This window comes from Schistocerca americana, chromosome X, assembly GCF_021461395.2.
Source record: "Schistocerca americana isolate TAMUIC-IGC-003095 chromosome X, iqSchAmer2.1, whole genome shotgun sequence".
In the NCBI taxonomy this organism is placed as follows: domain Eukaryota; kingdom Metazoa; phylum Arthropoda; class Insecta; order Orthoptera; family Acrididae; genus Schistocerca; species Schistocerca americana.
This window is the reverse complement of record NC_060130.1, coordinates 585,411,649-585,432,220: the sequence shown is the minus strand read 5'-3', so window position 1 is coordinate 585,432,220 and position 20,572 is coordinate 585,411,649. Positions and strand designations below refer to the sequence as shown.

General features: G+C 40.2%; 1 protein-coding gene across 1 annotated transcript in view; it reads left to right on the top strand.

Annotated features, from left to right (window-relative positions):
• LOC124556192 overlaps window positions 1-20,572 on the top strand; it is a 431,351-nt gene that overhangs the window by 101 nt on the left and 410,678 nt on the right. The window contains exon 2 of the mRNA XM_047130186.1: window positions 184-570. Coding sequence (XP_046986142.1) covers window positions 184-570 — 387 coding nt within the window. The remainder of the gene's footprint in view (window positions 1-183; window positions 571-20,572) is intronic.

Here is a 20,572-nt window from a genome sequence, read left to right as displayed (position 1 = left end):
CTCAGCGATAATGTAACTCTAGCTTCGCGTCTGAGATCATTTCCATTAGCCGCAAGAATAGGGCGGCGCTTCGTCACAGTATCTCGCGGTAGTCGCGATACGAGAAGAAGCGAGTGGCGAGTCAAAAAAACCGTCGGTAATTACGAGTGCGATTGTTTGCGCGGGTGTGCTTACGGCTGGCAGCGTGCGCCCGCGCGGGGCGGCCCCGCGGCGGGTGGGGCGGGGCGAGGGGTGGGGGGCGGCCGGCGGCCAACGGGCGCGCGCCTCGGCCTGGGGGGCGTGGCTCCCGCCCACGGCGGCGGGCCAGCACGTGTGCGCGCCTCAGTGCGGTGCGCGAGCGTGCGGCGTGCGGAGACCAGGCAGTGCGGCGTGCCGCGAGCGCGACCGAGCGCGTGTGTACGTGCAGGGTGCTGCGGTGATGGAGCAGAGCGGCTACACGTCGCCGTGGGCCGCGGTGCTGGGCCGCCACCACGCCGCCGCCGTGCCCGTCATGCAGGACCACCACGGATACGGCCCGCCCGGCGCCGCGCCCATCGACCTCCACGTGTCGCAGCCCTTCCCGTACTACAGGTGCTCACCCTAACTACTCGTATTCTCCGCTGTCGTAAGTCGCCGTCCCTCCTCACCCAGCCGTCGACGCGCCCTGCAGGCCGGCGGGACGACAGCTTTCCTTAGCGCGGTCGTCGATCCACGTGTGTCACCTGTGTTCTCGTCACACACCACGGGCATAACGACGCAGCACCAACGCACCCCCTCCTCCTCGCAGAAACGTCACGGCAAGAAACCGCACTGTTTAAGTCTGCGCGCATTGTTATTGTAGGTAATAGGCTATGGTACCCACAATAGGATGCTGACCTTTGATGTGTCCGTCACCCGTAGCGTCATCTCGTACATTTATTACCGGCCTTCGAAACCTGTGTCAACTAGAAATATTTTACCAGCTCTAACTTTCTTTTTATTCATTTTGACGTACTGATTGGCGAAAGATGGCGTCACCTTACTGAATTTCTCAAGTTTTCGTTGAAGGGAACGACAGTAAGATTGTCATCTTTAATTAGATTATTTCCCCCCAAAAAAAATGGAATTCACAATTTCTCCGCCGCATACTTATTGGCTGGTGGTGTCAACGGAGCTGAGTGCAATGGCCAGCCTCTTCTGCGAGATATTGTCACAGTTATGCCTCTCTTTTGACAGACATTCTTTTATCGCATTTGCACATGGACAACAGGTGACTGATGGACGAGACTACAGCTAATGCCGGAGTCGGTAAAAAAAGGTCTTACGCAGGATATTAACCTAAAAAACCGCTTGTTCATTTCCATGCTAAACTCTTTCCCGCTACATCAAGTTAAAAGAAGAATTTGACCAGAACCGGTCTTGACAAGATGCCTGGATACTCGTCGACCAACAAGCTCTCTTCTTTTTTCCTCTTTTCTTACAATTTTTTATACCTCTGGGGGCAACATTTCGGAAAATATACAGCGGAAAGAATGATCAGTTCGGCGGAAAATATTCTGACGACTATCGCATTCGCTGCACAAATTCCTGTTAGGAATAATACTGTATTTCTGTGGCTAAGAAAGGGCGTTTCACAAGGAGTTAGGTTCGTTACGAGCTACTGTGTACTTGTGGGTGGATTTTGAAACCACATGCGCGCGTGCTCCTAGCTTCAGCCGGCTATTAGTGAGCTGTCACTTTCGCTCGCGAGAGAATTTGTAAACACGCACGGGACGGGCGTCGCCCGGCCCCGAGACCGGTTTGCTATTTGATGTGAAGCGACCCGCGATTTGCGTGCCGCACAAGTGGAGCTGCCAGCGGCTGACGCGGGTTCTTCTTCGCACGCCGGCCGGACATAAACAACGCTAGTGCCACGAGGGGCCTCTCGTTTGCTTCTATTTTGGAAGGCCGCCTGCATACCGTTATGCTAGGCCGATTAAAAAAGAGCACAAAAAGAGGCGGCAGTGGGCTTTTGTCGCACGGCGAGTTGTTCCATCAGACGCGCCACGGTCGGCTGCGCCAGCATCCAGACGGCTGCTAGGCCGCTGCTGTCAAATTGGCCATTTACTACTCGCACTCACACGCTCTACTACGCTTCTTCACGCACAGATCCAGGCCCGCATGCTGCCGCTCCTCCACCACACAAATATGTATTGTATTCTAAGAAGAATGGAGTCACTACACGTTTCACCAAAGTTCTTAACGCGCATCATGTAACTTGGAAACTTTCTCCAAGGTCTCAACAGTGGAGAAAAGTGTCCTTAAATAAATACGTTTCCGTTTTTTATTATGAACAACAGAGGCCAACTACAAATAAAACTCTGCCTTAAAAGAAGCGCTTTCACAGAAGGATCTGTGAGACGTAGGTCATCCCTGAAGCATTATTCTAAGCGCCTATCGGGAATAGGAATTTCATTGTAACGCTACCTCATTAGATTAAATTTATCCGTTTGGATGTTCAAGAATCGTGAATGTTTATTGAATATAAACACAGAAAACAGCAACCAGTCACATGTTTGAAACAGTTATTTATTACATAAACTAGTTTTTCGAACCTTTTCAGATTCATATTCAGATAGTGCACAGGAGGTTACATAAATATTCCAAAGTGTAATTCTGAGTGCTGTCTTTGTGACAAGAAGACGAAACATGCCCTAATGCATCTCCATGAGTATAGTTTATATGGCGATTTGGATCCAAAAATGCATTTTGTACTTACTGCGACAGTATGAGGACTTTGTTGTTAATATCCAATCATCATCTTCCTTTGCAGTTGTTGAAGAAACATGCCAAAAACATCATTTCACGTGTGAAATAATAAACGTCGACCTTCCCAAGAGACTGTTTAGTACGAGTGTCTTTCCAAATCCAGGCCGGGGATACAGCAACAGTTGTAATTAATGTACACAACACAACCACATATAGCATATTATTCCATTTATTTTGATCAGATTTTTCAGACAGTTGCCCCAGCGGTAACACGTGACAAGTTAAAAGCACCGCTCGGTACCATCATCAGTGCAAAGTCTCACTTTCCATCTCCTCAAATAAAATCTAGAAACATCAAAAGTATCAAAGAAACATATTATTAAAATAAGTGCAAAACATTTTCGCGAGCTATGTAGTCTGCAAATCGTCGGTTGAGAGTAATAGTAAACTATATTTCAAGGGCTTGTCACTGTGCAAGTGGACAAGCGCTTTTGTTCTCGCCCGTGACTTTTCTACGTCTGCATCTCATAAATTAGTTGTGAAGCATCTTGAGTATCGAAGAGCGTTGCTCCTATAGTCCCTGTCCGTTTCCTCCACTGCAGCTGAGATCTGCGTCTTCTTCTCCGGCGCGGTATGCACTTGTCAGCACTGCACACCGACTGGAAAGGAAAAAAAAAAAGAACTTGTCGCAAAGGTGTAAATATATTTTGATAAAAGCACATCGAGTTGGAAAATATAAGAGCATATTAAAATGCAGCAAAGCAAGCACATATGTATTGCAGCAGTAACACACTGTCACTGAAAATGTTGCACGGTAATTTGAAGCAAGGCAAGTACGTCAGAAAATTAATCGCGCTTAATCCGCTGCGCAGATTCGTACCTTTTTTATGTATTGATAGAAGAACGTCTACAAATGATAATGGCTACTGTATAAAACCTTCTCGATTTTCACGGACATTTTTGAAGAGTTGAAGGTAGAATCTGGATTCACAACAAACGTACCTAAATATTACGTTGCATCGTCTACATAGACACTCGCTCCATACCAATTGTTTGTATACTACTTAGGCAGAATCCATATTTCAGTCATTTTGTAAAAGAGTTGATAAGTTCTTTTGTTTACTCAGTGTGTCCGTTGACATCACGCCTAATTTTTGATAACTGAAAAATTTGTTAGGAAGGCGGACGTGTTGTTTGTCTTGGAATAGGGTAGCTTAATAATTTCGTGAATGTCAAAGGATCAAGAAAGCACTTGTGGAGCCTGGCGTGACTATCCTGGTTTGTGAATGGCCCGTGCGAGAGTTACAAAAACTATTAGGGGCGGCATAGCGCCCCTTTCGTGCGTAATTAGCGGCACGCGACTCCGCGATGGGGATGCTCAACGGGGAGCACTCCACCTGAGTGGCCGCTCGAGCAGGGGCTGTTTTAGCGGATATTTTCTCATTGTTGTGGTTCGCTTCCAGGGTTGGCAACTTCCACCAGCAATTATTTTTGTACACACATTCCTCTAAAACGCTACTTGCGACATGCGAGGCTGTCATTTAATTTCAAGCAAAGGAAAAAGCACTACGACAAAAATACGTAACTCGGTTTAAAATACGAGAGGGCAAAACGTATGATTTAATTTCTGGAACCTGGTAATATTAGGATTTAGTTTGCATATCGAACAAACGTATAAAATTTGACAGATATTTTTCTGAATGTTCGAGCTGTGAATTGCAACGCGAAATTTGATATGCCTACTGTAAGTGGAAGAAGGAATTGCTGATTGCTATTTCAGCACCTATTTAAAGTGTAATATGATGCATTTTTGTATTTGTGTTTTGCTTCGCAGACTGATATTCAGTATAACAATAATGCCTAAGTAGCATTACCGTAAATTACTGATGGGGAACGGAATACTACATATAATGCTAAATATGCTGAAAGTTTCTTTTCTGTTACTGAGAGTCATATTTTAATCCTTTCAAACTTTGTCTTTCTATCAATAAATTTGTGGTATTAGAAGATGATGTAAACTAAAAATATTTCTCCTTTTTATTACTTAGCAAATTGTCTTGGCATAAATTCACAATGTCGTGTTTTAATAAAGACAAGGATGTCAAAAAGAATATATTCCTCCCGTTCCCAAATAAAATATGGGAAATACTTTTTAAATCTCTCTTGCCTTAAAGTGCTTGGCAAATATTTTTACTGTAGTCAATTAGAAAATTACTTATTATTTTCAAACAGATCACTAAATACAGATTCTTATATTAAGCAGATCATTCTTAAAAAATAAATATGGCAGGCAAAGGGTGAAAGAGTAGTTTTAAATCACATTTTACTTGATACTATTTGTGGATTTTAAGAGTTTTCTGCGTCAGTTTAACCCGGAGATATCTTTTAAAGCATGAAAATAAAGTATCATAATGGTTAGAATATCGTACTATTGACAACATCTAAAACACCTGAAGTTTTATAATACAGTAATCAGTTTTGTTTGTGCTCTAGTGCGTTTCACAAATATATAGAAACAGCAGTAAATTCCCATGTTTATTACCGGACTATCTGGACAGTCTTGTTGATGTAGATGTAGATGAATAGTCCGTCACAGACTTGTATTGTAGAACGCATGTTGTAATTTTGTACCACCCGCTACAAGAAGATATAAAATATTAAGACTTCTTGAGCGAACAGTGAAATAGCATGAAAATTTAAGATCTTATTACCAAGATTTAATCTTTATCTGCTAGTAACATGGAGTATGTTTATTAGTGACTGCCTTCAAACAGCTGCATAATAATTTCTCGGATTTTTTATCATTTTTTGGGATTTAGACAATTTTCTGAAAGGATTTCTTAAAAAAAGAGGCATTTGATTTCCCTTTTAAAATTTGTGTCCTGCTGTGTTACGATAAGAGTTTTGTCTGCATTCCAGGCTTTGAGTTTGCATGGAAACAGAAGTTGCTTTTCGTCTAATCAGAAAATAGGCGCAATTGTGCAGTTATATGCCAGAAATATTCGTGCAATTGAATGTGTGTAGAGTTACAATTTATGTCCGCATACGTATGTTTGCAATTATTGAAGTTTGTTGCTGCTGTAAAGTGGTTTCATCTCTTGTTTTGTTTTCGTTATATCAGCAAATAATCGCGTTTTACGCTTTTCGCTTTTTTATTTCCGACAAAATTTGATACAACGTCTTTTCGTAACACCCCATTACCAGATACCTAGACCCTACATAGATATCTAATGTGGAATTGAATGATACCGGGGCATACAGTCTGTTTTTAATATTTTTAATTACGACTATATTGATAAATGTGCCACGTAAATAATGTGACAAAATAGCGTCGTCCTTGTCCAGAGGAAATGGAATATGTAAGCTCATACAACGAATAAATATTTATTTTGACAATTGATGTTAAGGACTACTACGATTAATTGAGTTGTACATTATGTTTTCTTTGTCACTGATAAAAATACAGTGTAACGTAGTCCAAGTTGCATAGTTTGGAAAATGGGATTGATTAGCTGCTGGTTTTACGTACGACCTACGTTTTAAATGTTACTGCACGCAATGTTTCACAATTATTAATAACAGCAATAATGGTAATAATATTAAGAGGCACAGTACAATAATATGGAATTCTTCTATTATAAATAATTTACTATACAGCCCAGTCACAGTGAAAAACATAACGTGTGCTCTGGTTATTTTCAATTTTGTGTTAAAGACGTAGATACACAGTTTAATATGGTACCATCCTTTCGAAATGTACCGGGACAATGTTAATTGGTGATAAATAATTTGCCGGATGCAGAAAATGCTATGTTGATTTTGTGAGATTTCCAGTTACCGTCGCAGACATCAGCGAGTCAGTTTGTAACATGGAAAACCCCAAAATTATATTTTTTCGTCCATGTTACGTGAATCTACTTGCAGTAATTTTAGTATTCATTCAGTTTGCTCGCTGTGGGTGACGATGCCTGCTAATCGTTCACAAAATTATTAAGTGTGGGTGGCAGCTGGTCATAACAAAAGTAGAGGTCACGACATTTTGTGAAGCATTTTTGAGTTCCGAATGAAACCTTCGGCCCCATTTTCGGAAGAAGCTTTGCAGTGAAACTAATGCAGACATTATCTACGGCATTGTTGGATGCTAGCGGCCCAAATATAATACAAAGCGACTGGGAGATAGGTGGACGTTGACGCGAGATCCGAAGAAGGCAAGCGGATGGTCGTAGGTAGGAGTAATATGGCACGGCCACGGCTCGGGACCAGTTTCTGGTTTCTTGCGCGCTGCCGATGCGCGTGATGGATGTGCCCCACGGTGACAGATGGCACAATCCCGCTGCCATTGTAGTCTGACCCCAAGGACACTCCTCCTTTTTCTCGGCCGGTTGAGAGTTGGAATAATTTGGCTGTTATGATATGAAACTGAATCCCCCCCCTTGCGCCACGTCAAAGCGCAAGAAAACCTTAATTATCATCTCGCAGCAACTGAAATACGTCCATCTTTGTGTAACGGATCACCAAGTACCCTTCATAATGTCTTCTGCGTTTTCTCTCCCGCTGACAGATGAATAATTGCCGCTGTATTATGCTTCGAAGCGAGCATCGTTGAGAAAAAAAAAATTTCCTACCTTCGGGACATCAGCAGTATAACGCAAAAATTATGTCGCTGGGTAGTACAAGTGTGTTTGAAAAAACTATCTCCTTTTCTTATGTTTGTGGGCAAACAGCATACGCTGATAAACCGTCATGGTCGCTCAAGACCGCGATACCTAGCTCATCAAGACTAACACACTTTCAGAAACATAATTTCTAATTTTCATCGTAGGTGAGCTTGTCTTCCGAAACCGTCATCTTATACTTCTTAGCCACCATTATACACCATTCCTGACGAAAAGAAGAAAAAGCGGTTGCCACACTGTAGGACCATCAGGCCCTCTCTTACATTTAACGAGGCATTTCGCATTACAGTATACCCATTACAACAATTTTATGAATTAGATCTAATATAGGATCCAACAATTAAATGTACTATGACATAAATAGTAGGAACAGTAGTAGCTACAAAAGAAAAAGAAACACAATTTTCTCAGAAAACTTTTATGTCGACTGACGCCTACGCAATTACAATAAAGATAAGTTACACGCAGCTAGGTTGGAGCTGTGAGCGCTAGAACGAACAGGCATGAGAGAGGATTAGGACAGGGAATGAAAAAAGGTGATAAAACACAAGTCATGATGATAGGAAAAAAATAAGGCGTCATGGCGTAGAAATGGTAAGCATCACTGGGAGAAGATGGGGGCATTTGTTTTACTCTTTGACGTCGACATTTTTGGGGACAAATAATTATATTCACAGAAAGAACTGCTTCAGCTCTCGCGGTACAATACGAACTTTTCATTGCAAAAGACTGGACTGTTTACATCGACAATATATTTTGAAGTGCGACGATTACTGAAAGTAACTGCTTTCTCTCAGATAAACTAAGTGACAATTTGAAAAGAGAGACTTGCTTGTCCTCATAAACAGATTTTTCTAAAAATATTAAAAGTTCTTCATCTTGCACAGCCGAATTATTGACAATTGTTTCCAACTGTGATGACAGGAGTAAGTTAGTGATGATGCGGCTTATCCAAACAGAAGTTTTCTATTTCTAATTACCTAAAAATGCCCTAAAGTTATTGCATATTTCTAATATTTCCACGGTAAACTTCTAAATTAATGGAAAGCCTTCTGATGCCGCATTACTACTGACAAAAATTAAAGGGATGTTTCGGAAAGAGAGTAAATTTTCTTAGATGGTCCACCGAATAAAATGTATCCGTTTACATAGAACACGTGTTACCTGTGTAGTTCTTGGTGAATGAACGCGGAGAGCCAGGAAGAACATTCGTTGTCAACTCGACTGGGTGGACTGGTAGCACAAACACAGCAAAAAAATCGCCCGTATCTTTTCCCAGAGGACACACACATTAGCCTCCCGCATCGCGTTGCCTGCTTCAGTTTCCTTCCGATTGCATAATTTATTTACATTGAAATCTGTTGTAGTACTTGGTATGAAATCTTTTTCAAACACGACCCACATTGATCTGCTTCTGTTGTGCTGATTAATGAGCCATGCTGTATCTGAAGTGTGCGTCTGGGCTAAGTCCAGGAACCTGATTGACCATATTCTTTTCATAATATTTTCTTGTGTGTGTGTGAGGGGGGGTTGGGGGGTGGGGAAGGATCTTGTGCTGTCTGTCTTTCGTTCCCTGTTTCTTTTGCCGTTTTACGTATATTTCATTTACTTTCAATTTCCGAATGCGTTTATTCTTTGCCGGCCATACCTTTCTTCGACATGTGACTACATTAACACAGTTCGCATTAGTAGGAACGTTAATTGTACATGTGTACTTATGTACCTATGTAACAATTCTGGCTAATATAGACATCTGTTTCAGTTATCTGGATTGTAATTAGAGACACTTCGTGTCTACAATAAACCGATTAGATACCGATATAACTTTCTTATTGTATATAAAAAGCCAAGTGACGATTATGAGCTCGTTCAGTATGTACTGATTTGTTTGGTAAATAAATATGTGACTGACTGAAAATAGTGATTGTTTCTAGACACTCTCAGACTCAGTGGTACTCCAACTTTAAATCTACTTCTAACGCGTGAACTAAAAATGCAACGTTTCCGCAACATAAATCTGTCGCTTTTAGCGTTTGGTTGCGGAAGAACGAAGCATTTCGTCAAAGAACTTAGGAACTGAAAAGAACGACGTAATTTCCTTTAGGCTAAACCCCTTTATTTATGTCAGTGCTGCTGCACTACAGTAGACAACGTATTTATCGATAAAATGCCGTCGGAAAAACTGGAGAGAGAGGTAGTAAAATTTCGCATCTCTACTAGTAATTATAGCTGTTTGGTGTACCTAGCGTTTACTGATGTTCTTGTAGCCATATTCTGCTAAACCCGACAATAAAACCTGTCCGCTCAACAGCTCCCGTCGATGCTTCCCGCCGGTACTCGCGCCAGAGTGGAGTTAACACGAATACAAAATTTCTCTCCGGCTACAGTGTGCTTATGATTATGGCTTCTATTTATGTTAATTCAATTCAGTTGTGCGCATTACTCAGCAGCTCCGGGCTTATCCCAATAAACAAGACGTACGCAGCTCTAAGCAACTTGTACGGCGGGAAATATACGACTATTTGGTGTAATAATATCAATTTGGGCCACGGCGGTGGAAGGCGGGTTCGGCTGTTACACATGCCGGCGGCGGGACGCGTGGGAGCTGACAGCTTTACATTTCACAGCTGAGCCGTCTTTTTCACTGTTCGCATCAAAGAACCTCTGTGCCTGCCTGTAGCAGCTTCGCGTGTTATGTGATTTTCCAACTGCTCAAAACAAATACAGAACAACATCCTTTCTTTTTTTATTTGCTTCTACCGCATTTGGTCAGCATAGCGAGTCGTGTTACGTGACAAGTAACAAAGCCGTCTCAAGTATGGATTTTAATTGTGTTCTTCGTTTTGGTAAATTTCTTTGTTGTCTACCGGTGGAGGTTACACCTGACGCTGGGCCCACTGATGTCGGTGTCCAGGATGCTCCACAAAAATGCTAAGGTATCTCACAGGAAACGACATACATTACACGTCAACTATTATGTATTTGGCAATTACATATTGACTATCTGGACAGCGTATACATAATATATAATTAATACACATTTCAAACATTTCAACCGTCAGGAGCTGCTGTTAAGTAGTTCTTTATTTACAATCTGTTTTACTTACTTCACATTATCTTCAGGTATCAAGATTATTTACAGCAGAGTCCATGGCAACAATGATACGACATCAAATTAAATAAAAGCTATTCTGCATCGCTGCCTTCAAAATTAAGTACGTTAACCAGTCAGTATTAAAATTCACAAACATAGTTAATCTTCGTCCACCGATGTGATCAAGTTCTACATAGTACATGGAGTGCTTCCAAACCGAAAGGTAGAATTGTATTACTCGACTGTTCCGTCAGTTCTTGGTAGAATATTTTATATATTACGAATGAGAAAACACGCGACACTGGTTAAACAGTCCACAGTAGTTATTATTTACTATTTACTGGTTTAGTCCCACTTGTTACGTTGTTCCTGTTCGTGTTATTGGACCTTTAAAAATGGATTATCTTGTTCAGTCACCTCCTTGGAACATGTCACCAAATTTTACTGTATATTGTTGAATTTATTTTTCCTCTCTCAACAGTTGTTGCAATTTGTCATGTAGTCAATTATATAATGTGTCACTCATTGTCCCTATCATAAATGCTTTTACATCGCAGTTTTTACCACAATAATCACTCTCGTTTTTATCTTAAACCAAACATCAACAGTTGTCATCTTTGGAAACCAACTGAGATATTCTGTAATTGCCCTCTTTTAAAATCTTTAATCCTATAAAAAATCACATACATATTTGTACCTGACACACCAGTGTTATGGGTTTTTTCATTCATAATGAGAAGATGGAATTGTATTATAACAGCAGCCGAAGATTAACCTTGTTTCTAGATTTTACTGTTGACTTCTTAATGTACTTTATTATTGGTGGCAGAGATACATCCATACTCCGCAAGCCACCTGACGGTGTGTGTGCAACCTTTATTGTATTTGACACCAAAGCATTGTTGCCATGTGGGTTACTGTAAATTATTTTGATGCCTGAAGATCGAAACTAGAAGTAAATAAGGATTTATCTAACACTAGCTCTTGGTGGTTGAAATATGTTTTTTTTCCATACACGTATGATTTCTGAGGTATCATACCGCTGAATCATAATGTCAAACGTTACATTCATAGGGTATTTTATATATTTGTGGTGTGTTGGTCATTTAACTCGTCGTCAGTTGTTAAAAGTTGTACACACATTGTATTCTAGCAACTAAATGCAAAATAAAATGCGGTAGGAAGGTTGTCTGGCAGCCTAATAGAAGCTTTCCTAGTTTTTCGAGTTTTGCCACTATGAAACTTCTTAACAGATATACCATATATCCGCCTCCTTTATTTCAGCTTATATTCAGTTGTCAGAGAAGAAACACGAAGTGGTCCTTTTATGCAGTATGTTTATATCTGACGACTCAATAAAGATGAAATGCATTGCACACAAAAAATAAAAGCAGTTATGAACACGAAGGTAGCGAAAAAATTATGTTAGATTTGCAATTATTTCTCATTATTTCGCTTAGCCTTTCAAAGAGTACGTACAATCATTACTTATCTTCAGTCTTCTTCTTCTTCCTACCAAAACTTTATCCTGTTACAATGAGTCTGTCGACCTTTAAGTGTTCATGTATTTTTTTAATTTCAGAGTTCTTTCGGTTAGTTGTTTGGTGGTGAATTTACGTGGAAAGGTCTTCTGAGACTCTGTGTGCTTTCTGCAGTTGCCAGTAGGTCAACAGCGACTTCCTTGATACTCTTTTGGGTATTGATTAGTCATAGGAATTTGGTTTCTGAATCCCATTTACGACACTGAAAATTATCGTAGGTAATCGTGAGTCGTCCGTTCGTACGCTATGTAACTTCAGACGTCTCATCCGTGCTTTTACACACAGTCATTCCGCTAGGGAATAAAATTCTTTTGAACTTTAACGCATCCAGATACCGTATTGGATCTCGCGTCCGAATATTTGCCACTATATTTGTCGTTACATTTTCTCGATGACATTGACATTCGTAATTTATCATAATGTCTCAACTGTTTGATAGTGGTGTCATTTATCTTCGTTCGAAATGGATATTCCGTTATAAATATGCCAGATGTTTGTTTAGACTTTACGTATGTCATATTAGATTCTTGTTAGGCTATTCTTCGTTGGGGTAGAGGTCTTGCACTTCAAAGAGGTATTAATGTGTCGAGCTATATGTGAGACCATAGGCGTGTGTGTTTGTGTTTATTTACATGCTTCTGTTATCGGAAGAGACTGTAGCGCGTATCAACGAGAAGTTAGTATCACCAGGCGATCTGTAATTGATGATTAATAGAAATATTGAATTACTGTCTGGAAACGGTATTTTTAATATTTGTGGATTAAATCTTCGACGTCCCTGCTTTTTTCCTGGAAATTATAAGGAAGTTCTTGCTAATATTGGCTTACTGTCATCCAGTGAAAATGTTGTTTCCCTCTTGAGCCAGTGTGCAGAAATCGATAACATACTAGGTTTACAAAGATAGGTTTAATATTTCCCATAGATGTCGTGAAGGTAGCCATGATATTATAGGAAAAAGTTCACGAAATCACAGCAATAATCTTCTGATGACTAGTGCATAGTGGTTTTATTATCGCGGCTGTAGCATCACACGATTATAGCTTCTAGTTTACGTTACACAAATGTGGCGGGGCGCCATTCCGCTTCAATAAAACACATTATACGAAAAAACGAAAATGTTTTACTTTATTTTAACATCGAATGATTTGACATCTGCTGGAACAACTTTTGTTTCGGATCTGGTGTTAAAACAGTGTGCTATGGCATAGAAACACTCTACAGTGAAAGGCTATGTTGCTGATAGGGGAGCTACACATCACCGCAGTACACATTATGTTCTTCACTTGTAGACGGCGTATCTTACTAATGTTGGCAATAAGCTTACGTGGTAATACTTTCAAGAGTTTTATGCCTATAGGCCCTAACAGTGGAGATAAAAATAAGAATTTCGGTTTCTGTACAATCGTGTCTTCGATGTGCATCTGGCGAAGGTTATGTTTTGTTAATATTACTATCAAGATTTTATCTTCGTTAGTGTCTCACACTTGGTCATGTGCGAGCCACATTTCATCTGAAAACTCATATCGAAATACCTTCAGAATCTGACATTAGCAGCTAACCCTTCGATCTGTAGCTGCAAAGTACTTGGTCTAAATAGTACGTCCTTATAGGATTGTTGGGCGAAACACGTCAGCAATATCAAACTTAAGACTGCCCTGTGACTACATGTGATCACGTTTTTTTGCGTTGGCTCTAGAAACAGTGGTATATTTGCCTTTCATTCCTGGTGTTGCTCTTCAGTTGTTATTTACCCTTCCTATGCACTACTAGATCGATGGAATCAAATCACTACGTTATCTGTGCTATGATTCAGGAAGAAGGTGTCCTTCACGCTGCTGAGAAAGGGGGGAGAAGGAGGGTTCAGATGAATGTTTATCTGTAAAGGAAGCCTACACTAAGTTTGCCGGACGAGGCGTCATGTGTACCAGCACATGTTTCATCCTACATGAATGAAGGGGAACTGAAACGATCCCGCACTGTGCTCTCGTATCTCTACCCAGTCCAATCTAAACAAAAAAAAAGAAAAAGAAAATGAAATGAACAGCAGCACAGATTTAGCATCTTCATGATTTCCTGTCAACTGCATACCTCGCTTAGTAGCGTGACTTTTCAGTGAAATGTATGAATTTTGTTGGATGCAGATATATGTAGGAAGTGTTCAAGTGGAAAGGAACTTTGTAGGCTGCATGGTATCTAACTAGGCACGGGCTGGAGATCACAGCCGGAGAGCGTGCAAGACGATTTCAGACTCTTTTGATCTGCATATTCGAACTAAGTGCCGTTATTTCTTTCACTGGCATTAACTGCAGTAAGCTTAAGACGGCGAAACCAATAATAATTGCGATTAAATTTATTTTGTAGTTTTATTTCTGTTTGTCAAAAGGTGCTGTTAAAGTGACTACGATTCTCTGCAAAATATCGCTCTTTAAAATTAGTTCGTGGCTAGTTTACAAAAGGCCATCATTGCGAGAAATTCCGTTCTCAGTTTAAAAGAACGAGTGGCATATTTTGTGTTTGTTGGGAGCTTTTATGTCGACGTTCGTTTACTATACGTTCAGCCTCCTACACAGGCATCCAGTTACACCCAGACTTGTGCGCCCAACATTGATATAGCTCAAACCCTTCCAGCTCTCGTGGTGTCCTGCGTTGTTGTAAGCTGAAGGGAGAACAATCGTCGGACCATCGGTGTAGCTAACGCTCTTTTGACAAAATACGAGGGTTACCGGAAACTGTGGTTACAAGACGTGTAGTTTCAGCATGAAATGCCCGTGGGGGAAGTTGGTCACACTTCCGTGTAGCAGGAAGCCAGCGGAAGGAACGAACATTTCCAACAATTAGTAGCTCGTCGATTATTGTTGTGGTGACTGCTATAAATGAGCGTTCTCATTCCGGCTCCCGCCAAATGCGAAGTATGCGCTCTAATTCGCTACCTAAGTGCTAGGGGGATGAACGAAGCTGCGATTCGACGCGAAATTGTTTCAGTTTATGGAGAGGACGTAATTGCAAGGCAGCATGTGACGAAATGGGTACGGAATTTCAAATCTGGAAGGACGGAAATTGACGATGAAAACAGAAGTGGAAAGCCGTCTGTTGTGACTGATGATGTGGTGCAGAAAATTGAAGAACATCTTCTCTCTGATCGCCGTTCGACAACTGACGACCTGCATGCAGTTTGTCCAGGCATCTCACGAAATGTTGTTCATGAAATCGTAACTGATCGACAAAATTATCGCATGTTGTGTGCGCGATGGGTGCCCAAGCACACAAAACGAACAGAGTCAATGCCGCTCGCGAATTTCTTGTCCGTTTTGAGACTGAAGGCGAGGCTTTTCTCAACTCTATACTGACAGGAGATGAAACTTGGGCTTATCACCAACTTCAGAGAGCAAACGGCAATCAATTCAGTGGCGCCACACTCATTCTACTTCAGCCAAAAAATTGAAAACTCACCAAACAGCGAGGAAAATCATAGTGTCAGTGTTTTGGGACAGAAATGGGGGCTGTTCTCGTTGACTTTCTGGAAAGAGGTGAAACAATAAAGGCTGCAAGATATTGTGAAACTATGAAGAAACCTTGGATGCAATCCATCGTCGCGGGATTCTGACAACGGGAGTCTGCTTCCTTCATAACAACGCGCGTCCTCACACCGTTCGTGCAGCACACGAGTTGTTGACTTCGTTTGGTTGGGATGTTTCAAGCCACCCCTCTCAGTCCGCCGATCACGCACCTAGTGACTATCATCTGTTCACTAACTGAAGGACCATCTTCGTGGAAAACACTTTTCAAACGACGACGAGGTAAAAATCGAAGTGAAGAACTGGCTGAAAAAGATGGAGGAAGATGTCTATGACACAGGGATAAAAAAACTCGTCCCACAGATGAAATAAGTGTATTGAAGTGAATGGTGATATGTGGAAAAATAATGCAAGGCCTATACTACAATGCATGCAAATTTTATTAAAATAAATTCATTTTTTGTACTTCAAAAAATTCTTGTAACCATACTTTCCGGATTACACAATATCGCGAGGACGACTTGGCATTCTCTGCCACGAAAGACACATGAAACGACTACTGGATCTGGTGCACTGAACGGTGGATGCCGCATATAATTTGTCATACAATGTATTCGACTTCGCTTCCAATGACCGTTCAAGAGCGGGCAGTGGTTCAGAGAACAGGCGCGCTTTTGGAAAAGCGGGATTCACGTCCGTGTACGTCTACGGCGATTTTCGTTTCATGTGGTCTGCCTAAATCGATAATGACGAACGTAAGAATGACTGTTTCAACAAGTACACCGCCGAATTATTTTCTCGTTTTCTTTCAATGACCCTAGCTCTCCATGGATAATTGCCTGTTTACATCACATGCACTGTCTCTAAATGAAGCACGAATAATCTTATTTGTCTCTGCAAGCTTAACATTAAAGTGTTTTAGGAGCCTCTGGTAGTGGGCTGACATCCGTGAGGCTTGGAATTGTCGAGCTTAAAACTTTGTGTCCGTGTTAATGAAGTGTGGAGCGCGTAAGTGAAAACGACAGATTGACCTTTACGATATATGATAGTTTTGTGAGTGAACCCTTTGAGGTTCGTTGTAACTAGCCATTAATTTCACGCAAGTAGGTAATTCAGGCAGTCATTTTCTTGACTAGTAACAAATGTGAAAATGGAATGAAATAATTGAGGCACTTCGCAAAATATGAAAATAGCTCTGTCTAGAATATTTTCAGGAGTAACATTGGCTAATCAATGAATTTGTGGACACAGTGTCCAGGAAAAGAAAATTTGACATACCTGAAGGAGAGACATGTTACTCACGACAGTGATGTTCTAACGTTCTTCACAGTACAGCAGTTGTAGAAAAAGCTGCTCAAGTGTTGATCGAAATTTGTTGTCATTTTAGAAGGTGTTACTTACTATCACGCAGCACAATGAAAACTTATTCAGCTCGGACTGAGAACATACCTGCGCATAGGCTTTATGATTTGGGAGCGTGATTAAATAAAGTGATTTTAAAATTATAGAATAGGTTTATTCTAAAAGAGTCATTCATGGTTAGTTATTTTGATAATTTCAAATCTTCATATTCTTTATATATGTTTCATTTTTTTCGGGAAGCATGTTTGTTTTTTGTAGAACCTATAGTCTACTTCTAACAGCGTGTAGCATGTCACTGTCTGTGGGGAATGAAGGATACACAGTTGCAATAGTTACTTCACTCTGCTATTAATAAACACAGAAATTCGTTCTCAGGAGAATTCCTACCTACTAAAAATTCCCCTTTCTTTACTGCGTGCGCATGTACAAACCAAAATACTTCTTTTATATTTTCATTTTAAAAATAAGCATCGAATACATGACACTTTCTCTGCGTTTTGACTTGTTATCAGATTTTTTCCAAACTATTTGGTTCTGTTTAAGACAGTAGAGAATGAAATTATACTTTAATCGCGTTTTTGTATAGTTTAATAATTTACGAAGAAGCTTTTTGTTTATCTTCCTGCTTATTGAAAGGCAAATAACTTAACCACATCTGTTAATACGGTTCTTAGTTATGTTATACACGTTCGATGATGGTGCTAGAAAGGCATACGTGAAGTTGCAATAGTTGCTTTAGTTCATTTTTATTTCCTGTTGAGATTTTTCTATAAGAGGCTATTATTGGAATAATTGTTTAAAGCTACAGTCCGAATTACACCTACGTGGATAACATATGATTACACACAGAAAAATATGCCGGTGGCCAAACAGTTGCTTGACATACTGAATGTCGAGCAGTGATAGAACAAACCCATTCTACTGTATTTCCATGTGTGCTAGACCACTCACGTCGAGCAGTGATAGAACAAAGCCATTCTACTGTTTTTGCATGCGTGCTAGACCACTCACAGAAAATAGTATTTTCACGAGCGGACAGTAATGTATTAACTATATGGAATAAAACAGTAAAAAAAAATTCCATCATCTTCAGATCGTGCATCCAGAACAGTAGTACTTCAGCTGTCAAACACACAGCCATCTTAAAGGCGAGTCGATGATATGATTCTAAACTTTTGGAAGAAGTCAACACTGTTCTGCGGAAGATATAATTGTTGATTGTTCCTGTTCATTAAAGGGATCTGAAATTGATCTCACAGTGTTCTGCTGATAATATATTGACCGTTCATGTTTGTAGCTCCTTAAAGGGACTTGCAACTGGTTTCACAGTCTAAGTTTGATAGTTGAGATGTTGGAATAATTTAATAACATGAAGGCTGATATTTGGAGAACAATTAAAGTATTTCATTTTGTTGAATCTAAGCAAAATTTCACACTCCCTACGTCTTTAATGAATCCTTTAATATGGAGCAGATTGTAGAGTACGGCAGCCCTACCAACTTTCGTGACAAACCATTAACCGTAGGCTTCAAAATGTGTTACAAAATGAATGAATGACTTTAAAACATTAGTTTGTTAATAGCGTTATTCCAAACAGTTAATCTAGTGTCAAAGCGAACACCACGCACAATTCGTGTACTACCGAACTTTTGAAGAGATCGTTCAACGTAAGAAATGCCAAGTTCACTCTTTTAAGTTCTTTTAAGAGTTGCAGAGTTGCTTCCGGTATGTTAGAAGTATAATTTTACTGCTTCTTGTGTCGGGTAAATAGTAAAATACATCTAACTGCCGTGCTGTAATCGAAAGTTATTGTTTACACAGTCTTGTTCCCCTCGCGATAGAAAGTGCTTTCGGTATTCAGCCGACGATCTGGACATGCTGGAACTCTGTCGACATCAGCGTGACAATGCTGTTTCTCTTGTATAAAGTCGCTGTATCAGATAGACAGGCGAACACGTATTCACTAGCAAACAGGAACAAGAGTTGTTATACTCTGAATGAAAAGCCAGGTCAACTTACGGAGTCAATGCAGTGTACTGTTCAGTTGTGTATACTGACTATCTATTGCGAAAATTATTTATCGTATTACAGTGACAACCGCCAAGAGAAGTTTACGTTAAAAAAAAGCACTCTTCGCTTACCACCTGAGGCGGAGCATTGGTATAGAGTGTTAACTAGCTAATAAATGCATATTACTGAAAAGATCCTACTATTTGCTGGGGGATGTATACCATATAAAAATGTTGTTTTACCTTCTTATACAATGCAGGTCTCGTATGTAACTAACGTATAGAAACTGTACAGTCTCTTCTCAACGTTTCGGCAACTGGTTATGTTCAGTCCCCCAAAGCTGCACAGTAAAACGTATTGAATCATTCACGTCCCATTGCAAGCACTGTATGTCACAACTTTTTAGTGGGCTACGCTACTTCTCATTGGAAACTATTCCTACAGTATTTGAGGGTAGGATTATGTCTTTACTATCTGTGTATAATGCAAACGTTGCACGTACGTGGGACTGAGTGGGAGCAACTTAAAGTCGAGGAGTGTACAACGACGTTATATGGATTAGAACAACTGTACGACGCCTTCTATGAAATACATGATTCCCCCGAAACATTCTCACCTTTTTATGTAAGAAGCCGTATGTCTCAATACTTACCAAGACCAGACTGTTTTAGTGTATTATTAGTTTCTTCTTTCACACGAAATAGTGTTAAGATATGCCAATGTCCAACAAAACATCACACTATGCACGAAGTTTCAGGATTTATTTTTTAGATTTCTGGCGTTTGGGATCGTCATATTGTGGTGGCCGATACTGTTTCTTGTTAGCGATATTAGGGTGTGACAGTGATACAGATGGCTTACTGGCTGATACAGAATGATCAATTCCTGAACATTTTACTACTAATATCGCCGTTTATTTTACTCCACCTGATTTGAGCGTTACAATAATCTTAAAAGATGGGTCAAGAATATAATATAAAAAGCAAACGAAAAAAAAACACAACAGACTATGAAGAAAATAATTTTTAACATTTTGTCACTATAAAAGCAAATGCTAACAAAAATGCAGTGCAATGCTCATGTGTTGAAAATATGACACGTCAATTGTCAATGAAGAGATCCGCTACGAATTGCTATGTGTGTTACTTCCTATCGTTAATGTCGAACATGATTTTGACCTACTTCCACAAGCTATGTTCCATACCCTGAACTTCACAGCTTAAATAGTGAGTATATCCAAGTCATTAAGATGTTTGTTTAGAAATTAACTTTTACAATAGATAAATGCTAAATAAATACAATAGATGAACAAATAAATAAAATACAATAGATAAATAAATTTCCTTAATGTATGTCCGAATGGAAGTATAGCGCTCTCAAAGCGTAGCCTACATGAAGCAACCACAAACGTTTCAGGGGATGGTCCAACCAAGCAATCTATAGTGAAGTGCGTCATTGAAACTGACCTTTAATCACAACTTAAAATATTTTCTTCATTTCGTTTCTGAACGCATAGCGCGTTTATTAATTGCTTGCCCTCGTGTTGCGCTCTTCCCGTCGACGCCGGAGGCTGTGCGGGCTGCCAGATCGGCTGATAACGTCCAGCTAATCTCCATAGATGAAATAATTGACGTAATGAAGCGCGCAGTGCCCCCATCTGGCACGCT